Below are 25,676 nucleotides of genomic sequence, written 5' to 3'. Positions count from 1 at the left end.
GCTCTGTCAAGTGCCCCCCTGTCTCCCCGAGGTGTTGCCTCCCTTCCCTTTGCCAGGAGCAAACCCCTCCTTTATCCAGTCCCAGTTTTCCTCAGACCCTCATCCCTGATTTCCCCAGACCCTCTTCCTGACCTCTCCCCCTCCATTCCTGCATCCTCTGGCAGGTACCCAGCCCCTGCCAGGTGCAACCTCTGCTTTTTGGCTTCCCTTTCCCCCCTCCCACACCTGGCACTGCCCTGCCCTCACCTTCCTCTCCCCTTTCCTAACTGTGACCGTGCCCTGCTCCCTCCTCTGCTCACCATCCGCTCTCTGAACCCTTCACAGAACCTTTCCCTGCTCCTGGTGGGGGTCCTGCAGCCCCTTTCTCTGGAGGGGGGGGATCAACCTTTCCTCCCCTGCCAGCTGAACTCCTTCCTGGAGCTGCTGGGCCGTGTGGGTCTGGGATGTTGCCTGTGCTGGGTGAGGTGTTGTGTGGCATCTTCCTGTTATCCCAGTGGGTGTGTGAGCTGGGGGATGAAGGGAAGAGGCAGGATTCCAGCTGGAGGGCTGAGCTGGAAGCACTGTGTGGCTCTGGGCTATCCCAGTTTCCCTGACAGTCCCCTCACACTGAGTCTGTCAGGGCTCAGATCCCACTTCTTCTCCTCACTCTCTCCATGTTCCGTGTCCATCTGTCCTGGGGAGCTCCTGACAACTCCTTCAGCTGGAGCAAAACCTTCTTTTGGCAAAGTTGTTTGCTGCTAACCAGGTCATTCCCTCTTGGTTTTCCAGGTTTCTTAAAAAAAAAAAAGAAAAAAAAAGAAAAAAAAAAAGGTACCTCTCTCCATGTATTTTAATTTGGTCCATGACCTCTTGGGGAGTCAAGGTAAAGAGGGCAGGGAAATAAGTTGTGAGGATGCCTGAAGTGTGTCCTGGGTGGTGTTTGGGTGGGTGAAATAATCTGTAGATGCTGAAGGGAAGGGTCTTGGGGAATGTTCCTTGGGGGTGAGCCGTGTATCCGCAGGGCTCGTGGTGTGCAGAGTGCTGCTTATTCCCGGTGACCTTGAGAAACTTGGGCGCATCCACGGCGTTAGGAATCGGATTGCTCGTGCAAAGCTGCTGATTTTGGGGGTCCTGCTGCTCGATGGAGTTTCTTGGGGTGGATGGAGCTTTTCCAAAGGGTGCTGGTGCCCAGGCTGGGGCTCTGACCCCCCTGTCTGCAGGGCATCTGTGTCAGGGTGTCGCTCTGGGCGTGAGGGAGGTGAGGGCTGTTCAGGTGCTTCCTTGAGAGGGAAATACAATCCAGCAGAGGAGCAATCCCCCAAATCTGAGCTGTGTTGGGATAGCTTGGTATTAAATCAGTGGAATTACTTGTGTTATCGAGGTTTTGTTTCCAGACTTGGAGCGAGTGTTTCGGGACGATTGGAATCCCGTTACTCCCCTTCCTCCCCGTGCCCTGGAGCACCCTCTGGAAGTGTACCTTCCCAGGAGCTTCAGGGGCTTTTGAATTGCTGTCAGTGTAAACACAGCCTGCCAGGTTTGGAGCCCACAGCCTGCAGAAATCTGTGGCTTGTTAATTTTTGACTGCGGATTTAAAGGCCAAGTGTTGCGAAAGTGCTTTTTGTGCCTCTGGAGTTGGGTGTTGCAGGGGCAGGAGAGTGTCCAGGAGGGAACTGCAGGTGGGCTGGTGCTCTGTGTGCTGCAGGTGGAGTTTAAGAAGAGGCTGTTGCCGTGGATGAGGTGACAGCTGTACTTAGATCCCAAGTTTTTAGTCCTGTCTGCGGTGTCCCCGGGCAGGTTTGGAGCACTGAGGGATGAGGGAAGGTTGTCCTTGCTTGGAATTGGGAGCCTTTATGTGGCTAAGAAATGGGGAGACACGGTTAATTTTTTGTCTAATTATTTATTATATGTGTTTTTCAGGGGATTTACAAATCTTGAGGGATTCTGTGTTTTATTCCAGGGTCAGTTTGTAACTGGAGAGTGGGTCTTCCTGTACAGTGGTGGGGTCAGTAGTCTTTGGTGTTAACAGCACTTAATATTTATTTAATTATTATGTATTTAATTAGTTAATAATCAGGAATTGGTGAATGTGAGCCTGGGATTGGTGTGGCTAATGCTCAAAATCTGACCCAGAATGAGAATTTGGGATTTCTTTATTCTTTGTCTGTGATCCCATGATAATTTGAAGGTTGCCTGAGCCTTTGTAGCTGTGGAATACCTGTTGAGCAATAACAACAAAAAAAATAGCAATGTGAAAGCAAGGAAGGCTCTTGGAGTCTTCCTGGCCAAGCACAGACACATGTTCTGGGAGACCTTTGAGCATTTTACAACACCCAGTTGCCAAACCAAGCCCTTTCTAGGAAAGAGAGACACCTTAGGCTCCTGCATTCCTGTTTGACTGGGTTTTTTTTTCCTAAGCCTGTCACCCAAAGGGCTGATTTCATGGATAATTTTTCTGACTTGTATCTTTTGAGTAATAAAGTTGTGTTAATCTCCTGAGACCTGTGAAAGAGCATTCTGCTGGGCACACCTCTGAGTGACAGTGACCTGCCCAGAGGGTTGGGAAGCTCTACAACACATCTTTAATCCTAAAAACACTCCCAGAAAGAGCCAACTCCTGTGTTTTGTGTCCCCTGGCCAGTGTGGGCGTCAGAGTTCCAGCAGGGAGAAAAATGCTGGGACAAAGGAGACTCTGTTGGAAATCAAGGCAGTTTGAGTCTCTCTTATATGGACTGGCAGGTTTTGGGGGGGGGGGGGGGTTGGATCTTCCTTCCCTCTGTTCACCCAGTGGGTTTAGAGTGTATTAAAATGGTTTTGCAGGGATTTGTTTAGCTCTAAACTGGCTTCTTGGTGGGGGTTATTTCGGTCTGTGTAGGGGAGATCTGGATCTTTCTGTGAACATGCACTCTTCCACGTGTGTCCTTGAGGCTGTTTGGTGCTGGTTGAATGAAAAGGAGCTGATTGGAAATTAGCCATAATTGGACATAGAAAATGTGACAGATTTTTTTTTTTTTTTTGGTAGGGCTCTTAAGAGAGCAATGGGGTTTTTGTCCTTTGGGAGGTGAAAGCCTGCCTGGCCCTGGGTCCTTTTGGGGTCCTAAGCTCAAAATTAAACTGCTGTCAAAGAGGGAGACAAGAAATCTGTCTGTAGGGAAGAAGAGGAAAAAGCTGGATGCTGCTTGGAGAGAGGAGACGGTGGACAGAGTCTGGGAATGCTGTAAGGAAGCACCAGGAAGAGTGGAAAGCTGCAGACAAGACTGAGGCCCTGAGATCTGCTGGAATATTGTCCCTCGAGTCTCTTGGGGATATATTTTAGGTTAATGGATCGTTTGTTTCCATGGAAAAAGTTGTTTGGCTGCCGTCAGTGACTGGTCACAGGTTCCTGGGGAGAAGGGTTGGGTGAGGGCAGGTGGCTGGTGTGGTTAAAATTCCCTGTGAGGAGGAGAAGGAGTGGAAAATTGGGATATAATCTTAGGGACAAGAAGACCTTGGGTTTTGTCCAGTGAGCAGCAGCCCCTCACCCGAGGGATGAACTGCTGAGGTGTCACAGAACGATGGTCTTGGCCCTGTTGCAGCTCTGGAGGGAGGAACTTGCTGTATCCTGAAGGATTTGTTTAAGGAGGCCAATCCATGGGGATCCAGCCCAGGAGAAGGGCAGGTGGAGGCTTGCTAGCTGGAAAAGGTGTCTGGATAAGCTGGAGGGGAGAGATGGCAGATACCACTGATCCTGCACGTGTGGTGTGTCCAGACCTGGAGCTGCTTTTTGAGTCAGCAGCGCTCCCTCTCCCTGCAGAGCTCAGCTCATGGGGCTGTCTGGAAACCCCGTCCTCTGGGGTGTCTGCAGCAATGGAGACATCCATTGTCCGCTTATCTAGCCCTGCTGGCAGCTTTGTGTGGATCTGACACAAGGAGTGAGGGGTCTGTCCTGACTGCCTGTGTTTCACAGAGTCATTGAGGTTGGAAAAGACCTCTGAGATGCAGTCCAACCTGTACCCGATCCCCACCCCAACTCCACCACCTCCCTGGGCAACCCCTGCCAATGCCTGGCCACCCTTTTCATGGAGAAATTCCTCCTGATGTCCAATGTGCCCCTCCCCTGGCACAGCCTGAGGCTGTTCCCTCTCTTCTTTGTCCCTTGTTCCCTGGAAGCAGAGCCTGACCACCCCCAGGTCCCCCTTTCATTAGGGAGTTGCTGAGCCAGAAGGTCCCCCCTGAGCTTCCTTTTCTCCAGGCTGAGCTCCCTCAGCCACTCCTGGTGCTCCAGCCCCTTCCCCAGCTCCATTCCCACCTCTGGACACTCTCCAGCCCCTCAATGTCTTCCTTGAAGTGAGGGGAAGCAGCTCAGAAACTTCTCAGGAGTTTCCCTCAGCGCTGCAGAGTCAGCTGGACTCACCTGCCCTTGTGCCTGGGTGCTGCTTCCTCCCCTTCCTGTCCTTGGGAGCTGTTCCTGACGGCAGTTGTTGTCATTCCCAGAGAAACTGTGGCTGCCCCATCCCTGGGAGTGTCCAAGGCCAGGTTGGACAGGGCTTGGAGCAACCTGGGCTAGTGGAAGGTGTCCCTGCCCGTGGCAGGGGATGGGTGAGGTGACCAGTGGAGGCCCTCACGTGGCAGCAGCCTGGCAGATGAACCAGCAGAGAATCAGGCAGGGTTTGTCAGAACTCCTGTTTTGTTGCTGCATTTCTGTGAAACGCTCTTGTTTCAGTGAATCAGCATTTCCTCATGTAAAAGAGGAAAATTTTGGCTTGTTCTGCTTGGGAACGTTTTTAAAGAGAGTTTAAAACCAGTGGGTTACATAGGAGAAAATGGGTGTTTAAAATTTTATTTTTATACTTTTTTTATTTTTTTTTAAGAGGAGACTGTAGAAATATCAAAATGGGACAGCCTGTGGTATGGAAATGAAGGGAATTACATCATTTTTCAGGGACTAACTGATCCTTTGCTAGGCAGCCTGTCCAGAGCAGGGTTGTGACCATCACTCTGCAGTTTGGATGGTTTTTAGCAAGTGTAGCTAATTCTGTGTGGTTTAAATTATTTAGGTTAGTAAATTAAACTCCATTAAGAGAGTACAAACCTCATAATTTCTCCTGGGAATTCAACTTTAACTGGTCACCCCTTTCCTCTCACTGAGGTAATTGGGTGTTCAGTTGACCAACCACCCCCTGATGGTTGGCTGTTGTGACTTTTAGGAATGTTTATACCCTTTTGGTTGTTCTGATTTGGTTTTGCTGATAATTAAGTGTTATAAAATAGAGGGAAGAGGTGACCAAAATCATCAATACTGTGTTTATTCATAATATGAGTCTTGTTGATTGCAGAGCTTGGGGAACATGACATCAGACATGAGTGGACATGGAATGGTGGGAGGGGAAACTGTGGGACAGGATGCTGCCCAGGGTCTTTGCTGGCATAGAAACATGGATTTTCCAGGCTTGTTTAGTCCTGGAATCCTGCTCATTGTGAATTCCTCCACAGACTGGGGATGGCCTCAGGTCAGACATTGTTCAGTCTTAGGCTGTCCCTTCCTAGAGTTTCTTCAGGAGCCTTTATACCCAACTTTGCAGTTCTTACCCACTGCTGTTTTTGGAAAACGAAGCTTGACATTGTCTGAATGGCCTAATAGGGTGTGTGCCTGCCTGTGTCCCCTCCCTATGCTGTCCTGCAGGTAGCTGAATGCCCTCAGCGTGGATCTGGGCCCGGTTGGAATGCTTGGATGCACAGCAGCTCTTCCCATAGCTTCTTTTCGTCTGCCCCATTACAAGAAGATGGCAAAAGCCAACATTACCAGAGACATCATCCACAGACAGATCAAGGTACGTGCTGGGTGGAGGGAGATGGAGAATCAGCGTTTGTGCTGGATTGGGAAATTCTCGTGGTGGTACCTTTACTTTGGAAAAGATCTCTTGTTGATAAGCTCCATGAGAAGCTTAAGAGAACAAACACACAGGATCTGTCACTGTCCTTAATGAGGAGCTGGGGTGAAGTGTGGCATGGCAGGAACACAGTTCCTCTCCCTGTGCTAGTTTGCCATCAGCAGCTCTGTTCCTTTTGAGGGAAATACAGCTGCTTGCGTTTGGGCACCACAAAGGCCCCTCAGCCAGCTTCCCTCTCTCCTCTCTGTGTTCTCCCCGTGTGATCTTGCCATCAGAGGTATTTCTGACTGTAGTAGAGCTAATGATCTCTGTCACAGCCTCTCTCTGTCTCCTCTTCTTTAGAGAGTGGTGTGTTGCTTCCTTTGTGTAGGGGAAAAAGCTGCTGCAGTGGTTGGATCAGTCATCTGATGGCTGCATTTGTGGAATATCAACGTGAAAGGACTGGCTGCAGCAGACACAATAGGCAATTATTGCTTGGACTCAGAGGCCTGAAATCATTTGCAGCTCTGCTGGTAATCAGCATTCAGGAAAGGGGTCTGTGAGTAGCCAGAATAAGGAACTGGAAGTGCTCACTTTGCAATTTGGGTACCAAACTTTGTGTTACAAGCTTGTAATTTAATCCATGTGCAAAGATTTCTTTTGCTGCCCTAACAAGGAGAGGCTGGTTCTGTGGTTAGAGCCTTAGCCTGGGACTGCCTCACGCTGTCTGCTCTGTCAGACTTCGATATGTGACCTTGGGAAGGTTGCTAAGTCTGACAGTTCCTTGTAGGGAAAACAAAATCCTACCCCACAGCCCTCACAAAGCCACTGAGGCTGCAGCAGTGCGGGAATTACACCTGCAGCACCTTGCACTGGGCCCAGCAGGGCCTTAGGAATGCTCTCCACAAAAATACACCAGGGGGTTTGAAGTCTGTCGTGGAAGCTCCTACAAAAAGCCTGGTTTGTTTTCCCTCCATCACTTTCATATCTGTCTCCATTTTGTTTTCAAATAGCTTTTGGAGTGTGTGGAGTTCATTACTGAACGTTGGGCTGGGAAGGGAATTCAGCAGTTCTGTGTGTCTGCTCTGGGACTGCTGATGTGTTCCAAGCCCCTGCAGTGTGAATTTTTTATTTTTTTTTTTTTGAGCCCCATCAGTATAATTTTGACATCGGTGTTCCCATCCCTAAATACTGATAACAAAAGCTGAGAGTGGTATGGGACAAGACCAGGGCTGGGTCAGGTCCTAGGAAGGAATCTCCCTAGCTGTTCCACCCAAAATGTGACTTGCATTCCCTTCCCTCCATCCCTGCCTCTGCAGTTGGCCTTTTTTCATCGAAGCCATCTGCTAATGCATCTGTGAGCCCTGTGAGATCACAGGGGAAACAACTGTCCTGCTTTTCTTCACCTTCATTTGTACTGACGCAGTTCTGTGGCAGCTGTTCCCTCCAGAACAGCCTGTGCTGTGGTGCTGCAGCTCCAAGGTCCTGCTCCATGGCTGAGGAAATAACCCATCCCAAAGGAAGCTGTCCAGTCACATTCCCTGGGACTTTGCCCGTGCTGGTGCCTCGGGACAGGCTCTGGAATGGCAGAGATCTCCTGAGCAGCTCTGGTCCAGCACTTCTGTCCTCAGGATTGAGTTCCTGCTGAAGTCATCACCAGGGGATAATAATAGGCATTCCCAAGCTCTTCCATGTCTTCTGCTTCAGGCCCAAAGTAGGCAACTTACACTGGCCTGGTCTTGGCTCCCCAGCTGAGCCTGGCACTGAGCTGAACACCATTTTAAACCAAATCAGGGGCAAAGGTTATGATGTGCCTGCCTGAAGATGTTTGAATGATGGCTTAGAAGGCTGGAGAGGGAATTGTCAAAAGGACACGGAGTGATAGGACAGGGGGGAATGGTCTCAGCTGAAAGAGGTCAGGGTTAGGTTGGATATTGGGAAGAAATTGTTCCCTGTGAGGGTGGGGAGGCCCTGGCACAGGTTGCCCAGAGAAAATGTGGCTGCCCCATCCCTGGGAGTGTCCAAGACCAGACTGGACGGGGCTTGGAGCAACCTGGGCTAGTGGAATTTGTCCCTGCCCATGGCAGGGGGTGGAAGTGCATTATCTTTAAGGTCCCTCCCAAGCCAAGCCATTCAGTCATCCTCTGATTCTGTGTCTCCCTACTTAGAGCGCAGCTCCCTCACACTACAGACACCCCCAATACCCAGCAAAGCCCCTGCTTGATTTTTAAACTTTTAAGACTCTTCTCTTCAAAGGGCAAAGAGGAGTGTTTTGTTTGCTGCGTGGTCAATGTGGTGCTTGTTTGCAGGAGAGGGGAGCGCTGGGCTTCGAGCGGCACTACCACGTCACTGACCCCTTCATCCGCCGCCTGGGCCTGGAGGCAGAACTGCAGGTGAGTGGGCAGTGCCCAAAGAGCAAACCAGCTGCTTCCTCACTGCAGGAAGGGTATGAAGCTCTCTCTTTTATGGGGTAGATGCTGATTTCTTATCCCCCAAGCTGCGTCAGAGCCAGGAATAGCTCAGTGAGAGTTTGTGTGAGCTTTCCGCACTTAACCTGCCGCACCTGCAAGAGAGCCAGTTGTCAACTCTTCAGCACTCTCAGCTCTAGTGCCTGATGTGTTCCCTAAAGAACAGGTTGTTGTTTTGCACTCTGACACAGCTTATTGTGTCAGGTCTTAATGTTACCTTGGTTTGTGGGGAGGAAAGGGTTCTTTTGTCCCCCTTCTCAGTCGCATCCCCCAAATCAAACGCTATCCGTGCTCCCCCACTTCTCGCTACAGCTGTTGGTTAATTTGGATGAAGATGGATGACGGAGTCACCCAGCAGCAAGGTGCTTCTAACAGAGCTATCAAAAGTGCCTTTTCCCTGTGTTCCCAGAGAACCCGCACATGTAATTTGTCAGCCTCGCCGAGGGCTTTGGAAGCAAAGTCACCTTTCCCTGCGTACAGCGGGATTTCAGCTGTAGCCTCCGAGACTAAAACTGCCATTTTATTCAACACTACCTTTTTTTTTTATTAATTGTTTCACTTTGCCTTTTCTACCCCAGCTGCTATAGCATGTCTTTCTTTTCTGGAGGTGCTTATTTGTTATGTAGGTGTGTTGTTTGGTTTTTTTTTTTTGCAGGGTTGGAATAAAAACATGAAAAACCCCTGCTTGTATTGGAACAAGTTGTTATTTGTGGGGAGCTCGCTGTGTCCTTGCCTTAGAACAGCTCTGCTTGATAAATCTGAAGTTTGTGTCATACCACCTTCTTTTTTTTTTTTCTTCCCTCAGGGTCACTCTGGGTGTGTCAACTGTCTAGAGTGGAATGAAAAAGGAGAGTAAGTATGTGGCTTGGTTTGGGATCAACAAACCCATAACCCCAGGTTCTCCCAAGAGTAACATATAGGTCATCTTATCACAAGCAGCTGCTTCCCATTTCTAGTAAAGTGGAGCTCAAGCTCAAAGTTTTAGCTATAGTAGAGCTCACACTTCAAAAAGAAGCTTTATTTTGTTAAATATATCTGGATATTATTAGAAATACCCCTTTAGTCAGTTCAGAAGGGAAATAGTCAGACTAAGAAGTGGAGATTGAAGGCTGCTTCTCTTCTCTTAAGTGGTATTATGGATTATAATGGATCTTTAGGATTTGCCCAGCTGGTGGTGACATTTCCCAACCCCCTTCACCATGCAGTTAAAAGCTGCTGCTGGGGGACAAATATCTAAGGCAGGGAGGTAGAGAATTTACCCCTCTGCAGTTTTAGAGGGAAACTAAAGGGCATTTCCATTAACCAAGTGGAATAAAGACTTTCTGCCTGAGAAAGGAGTGGCTGGAAGGAAGAGCGTGTATTTCTGGACACGCCTCTTAGAACATCCAAAGTCTGCTCTCAGAATGATTTACCAGTGAAAGTTTCATGTGCTTGAAAGAGATTTGGCTACAAGGAGGTAAGTTTAAAACAGCTGAGAGTTGCAGATGTCCAGTTCTTTTGGGCTCAGATGCAGAGGGATGTGCAAGGTCAACAGCACCTTGCGATGACTTTGTACTTTTCAAGTGGTTTGTGGTTCACTCCGTGAGCCCTGGGACTGCTCGGGCACATCCAGAGCCTGGGAATAAATGCCTTGGCTTGGCTTCAGGGATGATGGGCAGCACTTAACACAGCCAGGAGAATGAGGAAAATGGAGGCCTTGCATTTTGTTGTTGACCAAATACCCCTGTTTTCCCCCGTGCCATCGGGATCCGTGTGATGAGGCGCTTCAATCAGCCGAACCAACGCAAACCACTGGTTTTATTTTCCGTGTTTGGCTGGTTTAGCTCCTTGACCTGGCTGGATGGATGAGTGCATGGGGAACACAGAGCTGAGGAAAGAGAGAGGAAATGGGCTGCTTAGGGCTGAATTAACTTAATGGATGTCTGTGGTCAAACCGCTCTGTGAAATTGGTCGTGGCTTAGAGCAGAACAATACATGGTGCATATTTCTCTTCTCTTTCATTCAGCTTGTTGGCCTCTGGCTCTGATGACCAGCACACCATTGTCTGGGATCCTCTGCACCACAAGAAACTCCTTTCTATGCACACAGGACATACTGCAAACATCTTTTCTGTCAAGGTATGTGGTTAGGAGGAATGAACAGCCAACAAAATTGGCAGCTCAGCAGCGAGAGAATAAACCCTTGCTGGGAAACGTTTTCCTGCGAGCAGTTTGCCTCTCAAATAATTTAATATTTCTAATGGTACAAAAAAAAAAAAAAGAAAGAATTAAATCCAGGACTGCACTTAGTTTATGCAGATCCCAGGCTTGTTCTCGCTGTGAATTCAAGGGAAATGGTTGTAGCAAACTGGGGTGTGTGACAAAGAGGCAAATTGAAATGCGTGTGTCCTGCTGTAGCTGGTGACTCCTGAGTGTGCACACTGACACGTGTGTAATGCAGGTAATGACATGGGTTATCCCACGTTCCTGAAGCAGTTCCTGCTCCATCACTGCCAGGACAGCCCAGTGATGGCCATGTGAGCAGCCCCAGCCTGAAGCTCAGATCTCTCTCCCACAGTTCTTGCCGCATTCGGGGGATCGGATCCTCATCACGGGAGCTGCGGATTCCAAGGTGCACGTCCATGACTTGACTGTCAAGGAGACAGTCCACATGTTTGGAGACCACACCAACAGAGTGAAGAGGATTGCCACGGCTCCCATGTGGCCAAACACCTTCTGGAGTGCAGCAGAAGACGGGTTGATCAGGTACAGAATTCCGGCTGGTTTGGTTTTAGGATCCCTTGTGGTGTGTGCTGTGCAGGGATCTGGAGAGAGGCTGTCTCTGTGCTACAGAGCTTAAGCTCATCCCTCCCTTTTCCTGAAACTGGAAAAATTTGTCTTGTAAAATCTGATAAGTACCCTCCTCATCTCCTCCATATTGCTCCACTGAAGAGGGAGGCCAGGAAAGGAACAGCCATGGGAAGGGAGATAGAACACTTCATAATGTTTCCCTCCAGAGTCATTGAAACTGAAATGAGTATTGTTATTATGAGGCTCTGTTTCACTTTTCCTACGAGCTACTGTTTGTGAGGTCATGGCTTGGAGTTTAATTTGGAACCTGAATGAATTTGTACACGTTATAGAGCTGGTTTTAATGATTAACCTGATACTGAGGCCTCGTGTGTATTGAACTGAGATGCTTCCAGTAACCTGTGGCACAAATGACTGTTGTTAACATGTCCTTGGTGTCATCTCATCGTGGATAATGAAGTGTAGGTCACTGCCCAGCAGTGTCAGTATGCTGCTTTGAGTGGTCTTCAGTTTGGCCATCAAGGAAAACTTAACAAAAGCTTCTTCCCCCACAGGCTGGTTGGGCACTGAACAGGCTCCCCAGGGCAGTGGGCACAGCCCCAAGGCTGCCAGAGCTGCAGGAGGGTTTGGACAACGCTCTCAGAGTCAGGGTGGGATTGCTGGAGTGTCTGTGCAGGGCCAGGAGTTGGATGGATGATCCTTGTGGGTCCCTCCCAGCTCAGGGAATTCCGTGATTCTCTGTTGCTGCTCCTGCTCTCTGATGCCACGAGTGTCTGACTCCCTCCCTTTGCAGACAGTACGACCTGCGAGAGAACAGCAAACGCTCCGAGGTCCTGATTGACCTGACTGAGTACTGTGGGCAGCTGGTGGAGGCCAAATGTCTGACAGTGAACCCCCAGGACAACAACTACCTGGCAGTGGGGGCCAGCGGGCCCTTCGTGCGGCTCTACGACATCCGCATGATCCACAACCACAGGTAACAGCTTTGCTGGGCCCACGTGAGCTACAGGAATCTGGCCAAGGCTCTGAGAGGAAGGGGGACTTGCAGGGATCTGTCATATGTGAAATGCTACTCATTTTTTTTTCTATCAGCCAAAGCCTTTTTGATTTCTGAACACACTGGGGTGATGTGAGGCTGATGACCCCACAGCTGGGTGGGCCTTGTCCTCGTGGGTGGACATGAAGTGTTAGCTTGGATCAGGCTTCCAGCAGTTGAATGCTACGATTGTAATAAGGCTCTTCTTCCTTCTGGCTAGAAAAAGCATGAAGCAGAGCCCTTCAGCTGGAGTACACACGTTCTGTGACCGACAGAAGCCCCTCCCGGACGGCGCGGCGCAGTACTACGTGGCAGGTATGGACACCCCTACTGGGGAGGCCTTGGGGGAGACTGGTGGGACTTTATTGCCTGAAGAAGCAGAGTTCTACTCCTCACACGAGAAAGCACTGCTAGGAGGAGTTCTTCATGGCATGCTCCGTGGAATTGCAGTTTATTTCAGTTCTGTGCTGTGGATTCTTGCTCAGTTCCCTGCTCTGGCAGTGCTGTGGGGTGGTGAGCTGGCCTTGCTGCTTCTTGTCCAGCACAAATGTCTTTTTGTCACTTTTATTGGAATGTCAAGGATTGGATCACTTGGGCTCTATATGCTTTCCCTGGAACTGGTCCCAGCAAAGCTGCTGTTCAGAATCTTTTTGGCACAGGGGAGAAATGACTTGTCCTCATCCTGCAGATGAAGAATCAGTGATGCAGTGTCTGAGCAATCTACCTGACATTCTTCTCCAGTGCTTGTTATTTACTATCTTTTTCCCAAAAAAAGTTTGGGTTTTTTTTTTTTTTTTTCAATATCTCGAACCAGCACGTTCAGCAGACCAGTTCTGACAGTCCTGCTTCTGATGAGTCCCACTGGAGGATTCCTCAGGTCCCCTGAATTGGTCATGCAACACATCTGCTGTCTGAGCAACAGAACCCGTGTGTGTGAGCTGAATATTTAGGAGCTTTGGTTTGGTCGTGCTGAGGGCTTTATTAAGGAAACCTGATTAGGGGGTTGAAGATGGAGGTATTTACAGATGGCACAAATCACAAAAGCCAAATCCTGGTGAATCCCTAAAACTGAGATTTGCTGGGTTCTGCAGGCTCATTGTTAACAAGGCAGTTACAGTCCTCGTCTTCATGTGGAGGTGGCCTTGCAGAATTAAAATCATTGAATGGTTTGGGTTGGAAGGGACCATAAAGCCCATCTCATTCCACCTCTTGCTGTGGGCAGGGACACCTTCCATGAGACCAGGTCACTCAGAGCCTTGCACTCTTCCCTTGTAAAAGGGAGCAGCTGGGCTAGGACAAAGACAGCACTTAGGGGCTAAGCCAATAATTATGGACTTCTCCTCTCCACAGGGCACCTTCCAGTGAAGCTTCCAGATTACAACAACAGGCTGAGGGTTCTGGTGGCCACATATGTCACCTTCAGTCCTGATGGCACTGAGCTCTTGGTCAACATGGGAGGGGAGCAGGTAAGGAGACAGCTGAAGTTGTCAGAAAGCTTCAGATGTGCTTGTTGGGTCACTGCACGTTGTTGTGTGCTCTTGAAAACAGGTACAGCAACTTCTCTGGGGGTAATCTGATTGATTTTAAACTGCTTTCTGATTAATTCACACGAAGTGCTTGGGATTGGGGATTTGTTTGTTATGCTGTCACACTGATCAAACTTGAACCACGTTCTGTTCTGGTTTTCCAATTCACTGTTCACTCTCTGGAAGAGGAAAAAAAAAAAACTAAACAAGTTCTGGAACTGACCTTTGCTGACCTAGAAAAAAAATTCCATAACTCATTCTTGAAACATCAAACTGCTTCTGTAATAGAATGTAGTGACTAAAGGACTTGGAGAAGTAAAGGCCTTCACCTGGAATATTGATTGCTTTAATTTTAAGCTCTGGGTGATGTTCATGGATCTTCTGTAAAGCCTATCAATGAAATGAGAAAATCCTCCTGACAGCATTAATCAGCGTGGATTAAGCAGGAACTTTGCTAGTGGACAGGTTGCACTGTGATTGTCCTCTGCAGGTCTTTCTCACATGTTGCTGTCATTCCCTTTAAGAGGAGGTGCTGAGAAGGTGAAGTGTAGGTCTGATCTGGGCCATCCATTCCTGTCCAAGTACAGCTGTAATATAGAATTTCCCAGGGCTGCCTTTGGAGTTTCTCAGGAAATCTTAGAAATCTTGAATCCTAATAGATCCTTCTCAGTTTCTCAGGTTTCATCTTCCCTCAGTTCAGTGTACCACCTCTTTTCTGTCAATAAATGTTTGGTTCCCTCATGATCACTGTGTTAATTGAAGTATCTGATTGGAGTTGAAGCTTTCCGAGCAGGTTGGTCAGTGGTCAGGCCATCTTTTAAGGTCTGTAGGTGTGGAGAGTGCTGTCTTAGCTCTGGAACAAGACCAGGCTCCTGTTTCTCAGCATTTTCCCTTCTGAACCCAGTGCTGGAATGGAACACATCACTGGTACTGCTGCCATCCCCATCCACAAACAAGATTCCCAGTTGGAAAATTTGAAAACAGCGAACACAAACACGAAACCATACACCCATCTGGCCCTGTTTTATTTTGGGTGACTTGAGCATCTATATTTTGCTGATTTTTTTTTCTTTTTTTTGTCTCATTCTCTTTTTTTTTTTTCCCTTTCCTCAGGTCTATTTGTTTGATCTGACATACAAACAGCGACCATACACTTTTCTCCTCCCGAAGAAGTGCCACACTTCAGGGGGTAAGTGTGATGCTGTCACTAAAGGGAGTGGAAGGCAGAGTGAAGTCAGGGTGCAGCAGGAAAATAAAGCTGTTGCTGGGCTCTTTCTGCAGGGCAGTTCATGCCCTGAGTTCTAAAACCCTTCTACAGAAGGACAAAGTGTGTGTCTGGAGGGGAGAAGTGACCTGGGGAGAGCTGAATGTGTGTGTGTGTGTGTGTGTGTGTGAATTAAGGAGAATGCTTAAAGCTGTGCACAAGGATTAAGTAGACTTTGTAGGTGGTTGAGGTCCTGGTATCCTGCCTTCAGCTAAGGGTGAAGCTTTGTGGACAGGCATGGAAGAGTTAAAAAAAGAATTATTAGTAAAATGTAGGATACTGTTGTTTCCTTAACACTCAATACAAGGAAACAGAGCGATCTTCCCTCGTCTAACAATCTAGCCTGGCACTAATAGCCCTCCTACAATCAAAAAGTCATTTATTTGACCAGAAAGTGTGTCCAAAAGTCCTTTTATTCCTGGCCCTGTGCACAGATACCACAGGCAGCAGTGGCTGCAGTGAATATTCCTGACTCTTGGCAGGGAGTGTTCCCAGCTCACCCCTTCCCTGTGTGACCTGTGTCCTCACCTTAGGCCTTAATCTAAAAATCACCTCCTGGTAGCACAGAGGTGCAGCTGCACCAAACACTCCCTGCTGGGCACAGAAAGTTCAGGGAAAGGCTGGGAAAAGGTGTCACCAGGACAAAGTCCTGTGCCTGCACGTCCCTGCACGCCGAGATCTCTGAGCAGCTCAGCAGGCTGGTTGGACGGTGTCCCCAGTTCCACAGTCTGAAGTGGCTGCAGGAACACTCCCAGCTGCAACATAAAATGCAGTTTGTGAAGTTTAAGCTGAATATTTTCTGGTGAAATGGCAGCTGATGTGGCTGCGTGACCTGCCAGAGGATGGGTTCAACCTGTAACAGCTCCCTGAGCAGTAGGGTAAGAAAAGAACTAAAGGAAGAAAAAGAAAGAAAGCATCTGGAATTCATCTACTGGATTCCTTCAGTTGTTTTACTCATCCTCCTTGTTCTATTAAGTGTTCAACAGCTTAGTTATATGTTCATTTGTCTGAAATACAGAGTTATACTATGCAGAGTTATACTTGTGCAGTTTTGGGGTTTTTCACACAGGACAATGGGGAATGGCCTGAAGGAGAGCAGGGATAAATGGATATTGGGAAGAAATTCTTGGCTGTGAGGTGGGGTTGCCCAGAGAAGCTGTGGCTGCCCCATCCCTGGAAGTGTCCAAGGCCAGGTTGGATGAGGCTTGGAGCAACCTGGGCTAGTGGGAGGTGTCCCTGCCCATGGCAGGGAGGTGGAACAGAATGATCTTTAAGGTCCCTTCCAACCCAAACCATTCTGGGATTCTGTGATACTCCAGCTATGGCCTAGACTCAGCCAAAGGCAGATCCCTTCAAGCAGCCCTCTGTGTGTGTGTGTGGGTACTTAGCTGTGTGTGTATCTGGTTTTCTATTCAAGACTGCCATTGCAAAGGGCACTGCAGAGATTTGGTACTAAACAGAAGGCGGCAAATCAAATCTGGATGGCTGGAGGGGGTGGGACGTGATGTCCCAAAAGTGATATGTGGTGTGGCATTGGCTTGGCTCTGCTGTACAGTAAACCCTGAAGCTGCAGCTAGGAGTTTGTATAATCTACACTGATGCTTAGCGTGGCTTTATAGATATATATATATTTATTTTTCTAACCTTCAGAAGTGCAGAATGGAAAAACCTCCACCAACGGAGTGTCGAACGGCATCCACCTCCACAGCAACGGCTTCCGCCTGTCCGAGGGGAGAGCACACGTGAGGTAAGGGCACAGCTGCACCTCCACAGGACTCCTGGGGCTCTCTCCTTGTCCTCTTCCTCTTGCCAGGGTGAGGTGCTGCCAGAAAAAGTGTGAAGTACAAATGCACTTGGTGTGTTTGACATGGGTTGTCCAGTGGCCTCTGTCCCAGGAGCTGCAGTGGCACCTGGGCTGTGAACAAGAGCATCAGGGAGAAATTATCCATGAAGATTTTTCCTCTCTTAAGATGAATCAGGGGTGGACAAAACTAAGAAATGACTTTTCAGACCTGGAAGCAAAGCATCCTGGGTGGTTGTTTCTTCCTGAGTTGCAGGAGCTGTGTGTTGGGAATGGCAGAGGCCGCCAGGTGAAAGAGCCTCACTTCCCTTTGCCCTTTTTTTGGGCACCTGCCTTCTGCAAATTGCACCAAGCAGCCAAGATCTCTTAAGGACAGTGACACTGGAGTCACTACTCCTGCACTCTGCATGTGAGCTGGGAATGGATGGACAGCCTCTTCTTGTTATTCCTGCTCCTTTCATTCCTTAAGAGCAAAATGCAGTTGGGGTGAAGCAGCAGCAGCACATCTTGGTGGCTGTTGTTACCGAGACACGGTTCAAAGTCAAGACACTTATTTAATACCATATATGGGTAGTCTGGGTTCCTCCAGAGTCACTCTGTGGAATGTTTCAGCTCGTTTCCTCTAGGTGGCCCCTCCACCTCGGCAGCGGGAATGGGGCTGGAATTTTGGGTTGCGGAGCATGGGCCTGGTGCACTCGGATGCTTCTGGATTTGCATTGTTATGCACTGCTAAAAGGGGATGGGAAATGTTTGTTTATGCAGTCGAAACAAAGACGTGTTGGTGAAGTGGGGTGTTTAAAATAGCCACTGCTCACTTTGGAGTGTCTCTGTGGATGAAGGAACAATGGAAATGGTCAAATGATGGTCGAGCTGATGCAGTCAGACTGACAGAGGGCAGGTTCAGATTGGATATGAGGAAGAAATTCCTCCCTGTGAGGGTGGGGAGGCCCTGGCACAGGTTGCCCAGAGAAGCTGTGGCTGCTCCTAGATCCCTGGAAGTGTCCAAGGCCGGGTTGGAGCAACCTGGGACAGTGGAAGGTGTCCCTGTCCATTGGCAGGGAGTTGGTCCCTCCCAACCCAAATCATTCTGTGATTCTGTGGTCAAAAATAAACTTTCCTCCTAAATTCAGGTTATTCAGGTCCAGGGTCTCTTCTGCCTCTTCCTGAATCCTTTGTTATTAGCTAATGCTCGCTGGGACTTGCTAAGCTCAAACTAAACACCACGAACATTTACCTGGAGTTAAGGATGTCCAACTTACCTGTGCTCCTCCCTTCTTTCCCATCAGCCCCCAAGTGGAGTTACCCCCTTACCTGGAGAGGATCAAGCAGCAAGCCAACGAGGCCTTTGCCTGCCAGCTGTGGACTCAGGCCATCCAGCTCTACAGCAAAGCAGTGCAGAAAGCCCCCAACAATGCCATGCTCTATGGGAACAGAGCTGCTGCCTACATGAAGCGCAAGTGGTAAGGAGCCAGAGTGTCAGAGTTCAGTGTCACAGGTGCCTGACTTCCACGGACCACAGATATCTTGTTGGACGACCTGGTTTTCCTGTGGGGTTGGGGTTATTGGATTGAGCCATAAACGGGCACCTCTGGCACAGCACAAGGGGATGGCACAGTAGCGTGTGTTGCAGAAATTCTGGTCAGGCCCAGCTGATTAAGCTCATCCTCTCACCTGCTGACACGCTGGGTAAAGTTTTGATCCTTCCCTCTTTAAAAAGAAACCCAAAAGCCACTTCTGAGTCACAGCATTATGGGTGTCTCCAAGGGTGTTTGCATTTCTCTGGGTGGTTCTGATCTGCATTAGAATAGGGCTCTAAGTCTGCTGTCAACAGATGAGGTAATGGTGACTGTGCTTTGTAGCATCTCATGATAGAAGGTTGGTTTAGGGCTGCCTGGGGTGCCTTTGTTTGCTGCTTTATCCAAGTACCTCCTACTGCAGATACTCAGACCTGGTGGTTCCTGTGTTTACCCCACTTAACCCACACTCCCCTTGGCTGGAAACCTCTCAGAGGGGTCTGGGGAGGTGGCAACTGGTGCCTTGGTGGGGATTCTGTCTTGGTGGCTGCAAAACACCCTGTCAGGCTCTGCAGTAGGTAAAGTCTGCTCTGACCAGTGGCCAGAGCTGCATCTGCAAGATACAGCTCAGTTATTTTAGTGTCTGTCCCCTTGAGCACAGTAAGACTGAGTAGCATGACTTGCCATTAACATATTTAAAATAGCTGTGGTCCTTCATCTCCATTTGCTTTGTGAGGATATCCTTCTCCTCTCCCTGCTGAAATCCCCGGTATGAATTCTCCTCTCCTCTTGCCAAGACAAAGAGCAGCCAGCAGTTGTTGTGGCTGTTGGTAACTGGCCTACTGGCTGTTTTGCAATAGCAGAGATTTGGGAGCTGCCTCAAAAAGACCTCAGCGTTCAGAGGGAGGGGAACAATAGGTTGGGATTAAGGAATGGAGGACAGAAGCTGAGTGCTGATCTCACGAATGACATTTCTCATATAGGAATCGTTTTTCCCGAAGGGTGTTGGCAGATCTGAACCTTTCAGTGTGTCAGCTACTGCCTTGCCACAGTTTTGAAAGGTAGCAGGAAGATGTGAAAAACATAAACACAATGGGTTTCTGTGGCGTGCAAGGGGTGGAATTTAAACAGTACTGGGCTGATCTCTTCCAGGTGCAGAAAAGGGGCACTTTTCTGCTAGAAACAGCTCCTGGGATGTGGGGAAGGTGGCAGGGATGTCACTGAGCAGGAGGCAGAGGCAGGCAGTGACCCACACTGAACCGCAGTGTGTCTCTGAGGTGTTCTTGATGTTTGGAGCAGGAGCAGGTATAGGCCACCCTCAGAACCCTGCAGGTCCTGCTTTGGCCTTGTTCTCTGAATAACAGAGAGATCAAGAAAAAAAGGAAGGTCTGTAATTCCCTAACCTCCCCTTGCTCATCTCCCTTAAGATGCTGCTCAGACTCTGCAACACTTCAAGGCTGTTCCTTGATATTTTGCTCCTAAAAGCCAACTGCATCACCCTCTGGATTGCTTTTAGCAGTCCATGTTGACAGTACTGAGCTGATTTCCAGTTTTGCACAAGTTGAGTCAAAGCTGTAACAAAGGGAGAAGTCAGTGCCTGCTTTACATCCCACTGTGCACATTTTCACACCAGTCTGTTGGGCTGACACTGGGATGTTGAGGCTGAAGGATGTTTGAGGGTGGTAAAGCAGCTCATAGCCCAGTCAGGTCTGAAAATGTGACACACCAGTCTGTTATCCTAACAGGTAACTTGCATTCCCTCTTTCCCTGATTAAAAGTGGCCTGTTGCTGTGTCCAGCTTCCTGAATTAACACGGACAGTGCTAGATGACCTCCAGTGATCCCTTCCAACCTGAGTCATTTTGAGATTCCATGATTCCATGATACAGGCTCCATATGATCTAAAACTGTGACCCTGTGGAAGGCACAGGGCACTTCATCATCTTCCCCTTGGGACTGTTTCAGACAGTGCAGAGAGTCACAGACTCCTGGAATGGTTTGGGAAGGAACCTTAAAGATCATCCAGTTCCACCCCCTGCCATGGGCAGGGACACCTTCCACTAGCTCAGGTTGCCCCAAACTCCAACCAGCTTGAACACTTCCAAGGAATGGGGCATATAGGTTACAGGTATTAAACACCGTTATTATTATTATTATTAAACATCACGTGGAGCCTTGGCACTCTCTCAGGACAGCTTGTGGTGCCTCAGAGCAGTTCATGCTCGATGCTGGTACACCAGCCCTGTCAGTCTGAGCTGAGCACCACACAAGGCTCAACAAATCCCTCCTGCTCCCAGAGCACAAGCAGGGACACCCTTATTCCCACAGCCAGAGCTCGGGGAAATCAAGCACAGTACTGTAAACAGGATATCAGTATCCATTACCACACCACTCTGCCGCAACACTCCTTTCTAAAACTCAAAGGTTTTTCCTGTAAAGGTGAAAAAAAGACTCCTGCTTGAGCTGTTTGTCCCTCAGGGCTCTGAGGTGTGGTGGGTGGTTCTGCAGCTCCCGGCTGAGGGCTCTGAGTGTCTGTGGGCAGGAGCTGTGCCGTGTGTCCACACAGGGGCACGAGTGAGCTGCTGTGTGAGGAGCCTGTTTGCCTGGCACGGGAGGCCTGTGCTGCCTGGCCAGAGGGCTGCTGCATCCTCCATCTTCAAAGGACTTCCCGAAATGTGTTACAGCAGGGAGCTCTGCTCTCCCGGATTTAAAATGGCAGGTCAGGGCTTGCAGGGCATCCCTTGTGTGGTCACATCCCAGCGCTGCCTGTGGGCGTTGGGGAGGCTGGGCTGGGTCAGGTGGTGCCCCCGAGACACAGCAAATGCTGTTAGTGAGCTTTGTGGGGTGCCTGCTGCATGGAAAGAGCCGGAAAACAGCAAGCTGTGGAGTTGAAAAGAGGGCTGGGAAACGGCAGTGGAAAAATGTTGGCTGTTGCTGCTCGGGCTGTGTGATCCACTGCTCCCTTTTCCTCAGGGATGGAGACCATTACGATGCTCTGAGGGACTGCTTGAAGGCCATATCCCTAAATCCATGCCACCTGAAGGCCCATTTCCGCCTCGCCCGCTGCCTCTTTGAACTCAAGTACGTGGCAGAAGCACTGGAGTGTCTGGATGACTTTAAAGGGAAGTTTCCAGAACAAGCACACAGCAGTGCCTGCGATGCATTGGACAGGGACATCAATGCAGCCCTTTTCTCCAAGAGTGATAATGGTGAGTGCCACTGCTCCGTGCGTTCCTTCAAGGTTACGCTGAAATCTAATGATCAGACAAGGATTTTCCTCCTTAAACTGCCCCTCAGAAGTAAAGCTCCAACTTCTGAGGGAGATTGATTGTTCCTTTGCACAAAAACCGGCCTGAACCTGTTCTTTCCTTGCGCCTGGTCCTGGTTTGCTCTTGAGTGAGAGTGTGATAAAAGGAGTCTGATGTAGCCAGGAGATAATCTGGAAGGAAGCTGGTGCTCTAAGCCCTGCTCCCTGCTGGAATCGTCCTTAACTCTTCCCTAAAGCTGTTGGGGTCTCTTGGAGTGCTGTTTGCTTAGAACATGTTCCTCCCCAAATGGTGCTGAGGGAAAAATCTGTTGTCCTTCCAGCTGAAGACAAGAAAGGGGGAGGCCCCATCCGGCTCCGAGCCACAGGCCGCAAGGATTCCATCTCTGAGGACGAGATGGTGCTGAGGGAGCGCAGCTACGACTACAAATTCCGATACTGTGGCCACTGTAACACCACTACAGACATCAAAGAGGCCAATTTCTTTGGCAGGTATGTTGGCAGAGTGTGGCAGTGGGTGCAGGGCAGGGGTGTGGACAGCAGCAGGATGCTCTCTTCCATCAGATAAAGCTTCACCTGTAGCCCCATGTGTTTATAAATTGACACAGGCACTGGTTTGGAGGGTTAAAAAAGACAATGGGAACCCCCCTCTTGTGTGGCTGCACGGGTAGCTTGATCAGTAGCAGATCCACAGAGGGACCTGGTTGGGTTAGTGTTTGAGAAGTCCATCTGGAATTGAAAACAGGACTCCTGGAGACAGAGGGACCAGCACAGGAGCTTTATCTGGACCTGTAAGCGTGAGGGGTGTCAGCCTGTGAATTATAGGAGATCCTCATGTCTGCTGGAGACTGGCTCTGAGCCGTGACCTCCAGCCTGTGCTCCTCTCGCCCTAGCAATGCACAGTACATAGTCAGCGGGTCGGACGACGGCTCCTTCTTCATCTGGGAGAAGGAAACCACCAACCTGGTCCGAGTGCTGCAGGGAGACGAGTCCATCGTGAACTGTCTCCAGCCTCATCCCAGCTACTGCTTCCTGGCCACCAGCGGCATCGACCCGGTCGTGCGGCTGTGGAACCCCAGGCCAGAGGTAAGAGCTGCAGTCAGAGGCTCCTCTTGCCAGGAGGTGGAACCTGGTCTCTCCTGCTGCTTTTTTTCCCTGCCGGCATCTCTAGTTCGAGCAGCAGCAACAGCCCCTGAGTTCTCTCCCCTCGTGCCTTGCAGAGTGAAACCCTCAACGGCCGCGTGGTGGTGGACATGGAAGGTGCTTCCCAGGCCAACCAGAGGCGGATGAACGCGGACCCCCTGGAGGTGATGTTGCTCAACATGGGGTACCGGATCACAGGACTGACCAGTGGTGGGGCTGGAGGCTCAGATGATGAAGACAGCTCAGAGGGGCAGGTCCAGTGCCGGCCCAGCTAAAATAGAACTGCCTCTCCTTCCTCTAATTGTGTGGCTGAAAGGGAACCTAGTTTCCTTGGTCCTGGACTCTCTCTGATGAATGACTGCACTGTTTCGCACTATGCACAGAGTAGGACAAGCTGGCAGGGGCAGGAGCGGCCATCTCTGTAAACCATCACCTCCTCCTCCTCCTCCTCCACAGCATGGCAGTGCAGTCCGGGGTTTGCCTTTAGTGGAATTTAGTCCCAACAGGGGTCTTTGAGTTGTCTGTAAGCAGTGTAACTGGTGATTATTTTTCCAGAGCTGCTGTATGATCTGGTACAGGGTGATGTTGCCTGCATTGCAGAGGGGATGTTAAATTCCTGAATAAAATACAAACCTAGGGCAGGGGTTATGGAATGAATTTACTGCAGTGATTCTGAAAGCTTGACTCTGTGCTACCAGCCTGTCTAGAGGCCCCCAGTTTAGGGTTGTTGGCCACGAAACACCTGTTTTATCCCATAACGTCTTTCTTCTGCCTTCCATCTCAGACACGTTGTCACCAGATGTGGCTGTGCTGTGTTGAGGCCTGGAGATTGCCTGTCTTGTTCCCCCTGTCTTAGCTGAAGGACTGTTGAAGGCACTGGGTATGTGCAGCTCAACGGGGCAGGATGTGCTTGCCCAGTTCTGGTACTTTCTCCTGTGGTCCCTGAACCCCTGGAGGGAGGTGACAGCAGTGGGGGCAGGTTGGGTCAGAGGCTTAGGAGTCGTTGTAGCTGGAGCTGCTGAGGAAAGGGGCAGGTCACAGCCTCTCTCTCTGTCGCCCAGCACGTGTAGCTGTGTTCACCTTCTCCTCTCCATGTCACCTGTGTGGGAGCTGAGCACGTTGTCACCGCGTGTATGTTACAACTACAGTTCTGAGCTGTTAGCAGCAGCATTTCTGGGCAGCCAGCTGCTCTGTCTTGGCCCAGGTGGGCCTTCTCTGCCTCGCTGTTGGTGTGACATTGGATGGATTCGTGATCCTCTCAGGAACCCTCCTTCCTCTTCCCGCTCTCCACACCCTGACTGGCTGCAGAGCCAGGAGCACACCAAGAAACGCAGCACTGGTACTTCCATTCCTTCCCCTCTCATGTAGCACACAGCCCTGTTTTTCCCTCTTGCAGTTGCCAAACACTAAATACCCAGCAGATCTTACACAGCTGTGCTACAACCGAACCCGCAGAGGTTGTTTTTTTTCTAGGACTATCAACTAAGACCAAAGAGCCCCTGGAGATCTGAACCGCTCTGCGCTGTCTCGTAGCTCTTCCTGCTGAAGGTCTGAACATGGCCAGCCTCGGTCCCAGGGGTGTGAGGTGTGTGTCTGGGAGTGTGTGCGCATGTGTGTGTGTGCTGTTCTTCCATGTGGTGCAATCCCTGGTCTTCCTGTTGCTGCTGTGGAAAGATGAGAGGCCTCCTTTTTCCTCCTCTGGCTGTTTCTGGCTGCCAGGCGTTGCTGAGCGAGGCTGCGCAGTGCTAGCTGAGCAAGGGCTGCCTCTCCCTTCCAGAACAGTCTGTGAGATGAGGAGGGAGAGAGGTCATGGAGTCTGGCAGCGTCTCTCCAAGGACACTGTTCCCTGCAGGGAGAGAGAACTGGGATCTCATCCCTGCCCCTCAGACAGACGTCACCTGCTCTGTCTCGGAGCAAAGCCAAGCCAAGCCCACCCCGGTTTTGTGGGAGCCCCTTGAAACAACCTCCTCCCCTTGTGCTCTGGGATGGCAGAGTCCCCTCCACCTTCTCCCACCGAGGCAGAGCTCACCTGGGACAGGTCACTCTGCTCCCGAGGGCAGCTTTGCTTGTTTTCACGCAGAACCCACGACTGTTCTGTTCACCTGTTCGCTGGGGCTCCCCCACCCCGGGTCTACCTGCTCTGCAAGACCCAGAGGCAGCAGAAAATTCTCCTCACTTGGGTGGCTTTCTGACACGCTCTGCCCTTTTCTTTTTTTTTTGCTTAAGGCTTCCTACTAGATGCATCCTTTCCCCCCACCTTCCCCTTCTCCTCCCACTCAAACTTTTTTTTCAGCTTTCAGTAGACGACGTCTGCAGACTTTGATTTTTAAACTGAGAGACTGAGATGGAAAGCTCTGAAGAGAACAGACCTCTCCCTCCCCATTCACCTTTTGCTGTGGCAGCTATTTTTTTGGGGTTTTTTTTACCCTTGTGAGACAGTGCAGCTCTTTTACATGCCAGTTGCAGTGTGAAAGCAACCAGATTCCCTGCCTCTGCAGTGGGTTGCTGTTTTTAATGGCTGCTTTGGTTAAAAAAAAAAAAAAAAAAAAAAGATAAATAATAATAGGAGTGAAAAATCTTTCTGCCTCCAGCCCCTTTTCCCCTTGTTGTGGGCAGATTACCTGCTTGTCACTTGTTAATGAGGAATTTGTATTTATTGGTGAAGGGAAAAAACATGCTGGGGAAGTCGGGAGAAGATGTTGCTTTATTGACCTCTGCTGTTTACTTCAACCCCCTCTTTGGGAAAGCTTCTTCCTGCTCTTTCTGGTTAACTCTTTCTAGCCTGGGATATGCAGGGATGCCTCCTTTATTTTTGTATTCTAGCAATGGGCTCTCCGTTAGGAGACTCTAGGATTCTCTTAGTGTTGCAGTGACCATTGCTTCTCGCTTTTTTCGAGTACTAAAGATGATCATCTCGTAAACTTTGCCCCTGCAGTTGTAGAGGTAACACACGAGCCTTACTGCCCTCATGAGTAGGAGCAGAAAAACTTGTTTCTCTGGTCCCTGGAAGAGAAAGGGTTAAGCGATTAAACAATTCTTTGTTCTA

The 25,676-nt window shown here is 49.6% G+C and overlaps 1 protein-coding gene across 2 annotated transcripts in view; it reads left to right on the top strand.

The window, feature by feature from the left end:
• The window catches only part of WDTC1 (WD and tetratricopeptide repeats 1), a 27,101-nt gene extending 1,425 nt beyond the window's left edge, over positions 1–25,676 (top strand). Inside the window, exons 1-16 of one of the 2 annotated variants that reach the window (XM_027903931.1) lie at positions 711–726; positions 5,639–5,786; positions 8,135–8,218; positions 9,099–9,145; positions 10,299–10,410; positions 10,850–11,037; positions 11,876–12,058; positions 12,339–12,433; positions 13,469–13,584; positions 14,758–14,833; positions 16,559–16,655; positions 17,996–18,169; positions 21,196–21,431; positions 21,811–21,979; positions 22,381–22,573; positions 22,708–25,676. In XM_027903931.1, coding sequence (XP_027759732.1) covers positions 5,679–5,786; positions 8,135–8,218; positions 9,099–9,145; positions 10,299–10,410; positions 10,850–11,037; positions 11,876–12,058; positions 12,339–12,433; positions 13,469–13,584; positions 14,758–14,833; positions 16,559–16,655; positions 17,996–18,169; positions 21,196–21,431; positions 21,811–21,979; positions 22,381–22,573; positions 22,708–22,905 — 2,076 coding nt within the window. In that variant the 5' untranslated portion in view covers positions 711–726; positions 5,639–5,678 and the 3' untranslated portion in view covers positions 22,906–25,676. Of the gene's footprint in view, positions 1–710; positions 727–5,638; positions 5,787–8,134; positions 8,219–9,098; positions 9,146–10,298; positions 10,411–10,849; positions 11,038–11,875; positions 12,059–12,338; positions 12,434–13,468; positions 13,585–14,757; positions 14,834–16,558; positions 16,656–17,995; positions 18,170–21,195; positions 21,432–21,810; positions 21,980–22,380; positions 22,574–22,707 lie in introns of those variants that run through there. The other variant, XM_027903930.1, reaches the window with a different exon arrangement.

Source organism: Empidonax traillii, unplaced genomic scaffold (genome assembly GCF_003031625.1).
Source record: "Empidonax traillii isolate 1590-97213 ecotype Southwest subspecies unplaced genomic scaffold, ASM303162v1 scaffold1000:size392382, whole genome shotgun sequence".
NCBI classification, from domain to species: domain Eukaryota; kingdom Metazoa; phylum Chordata; class Aves; order Passeriformes; family Tyrannidae; genus Empidonax; species Empidonax traillii.
The sequence above is the reverse complement of the archived record's forward strand: the minus strand, read 5'-3'. Positions and strand labels throughout refer to the sequence as shown.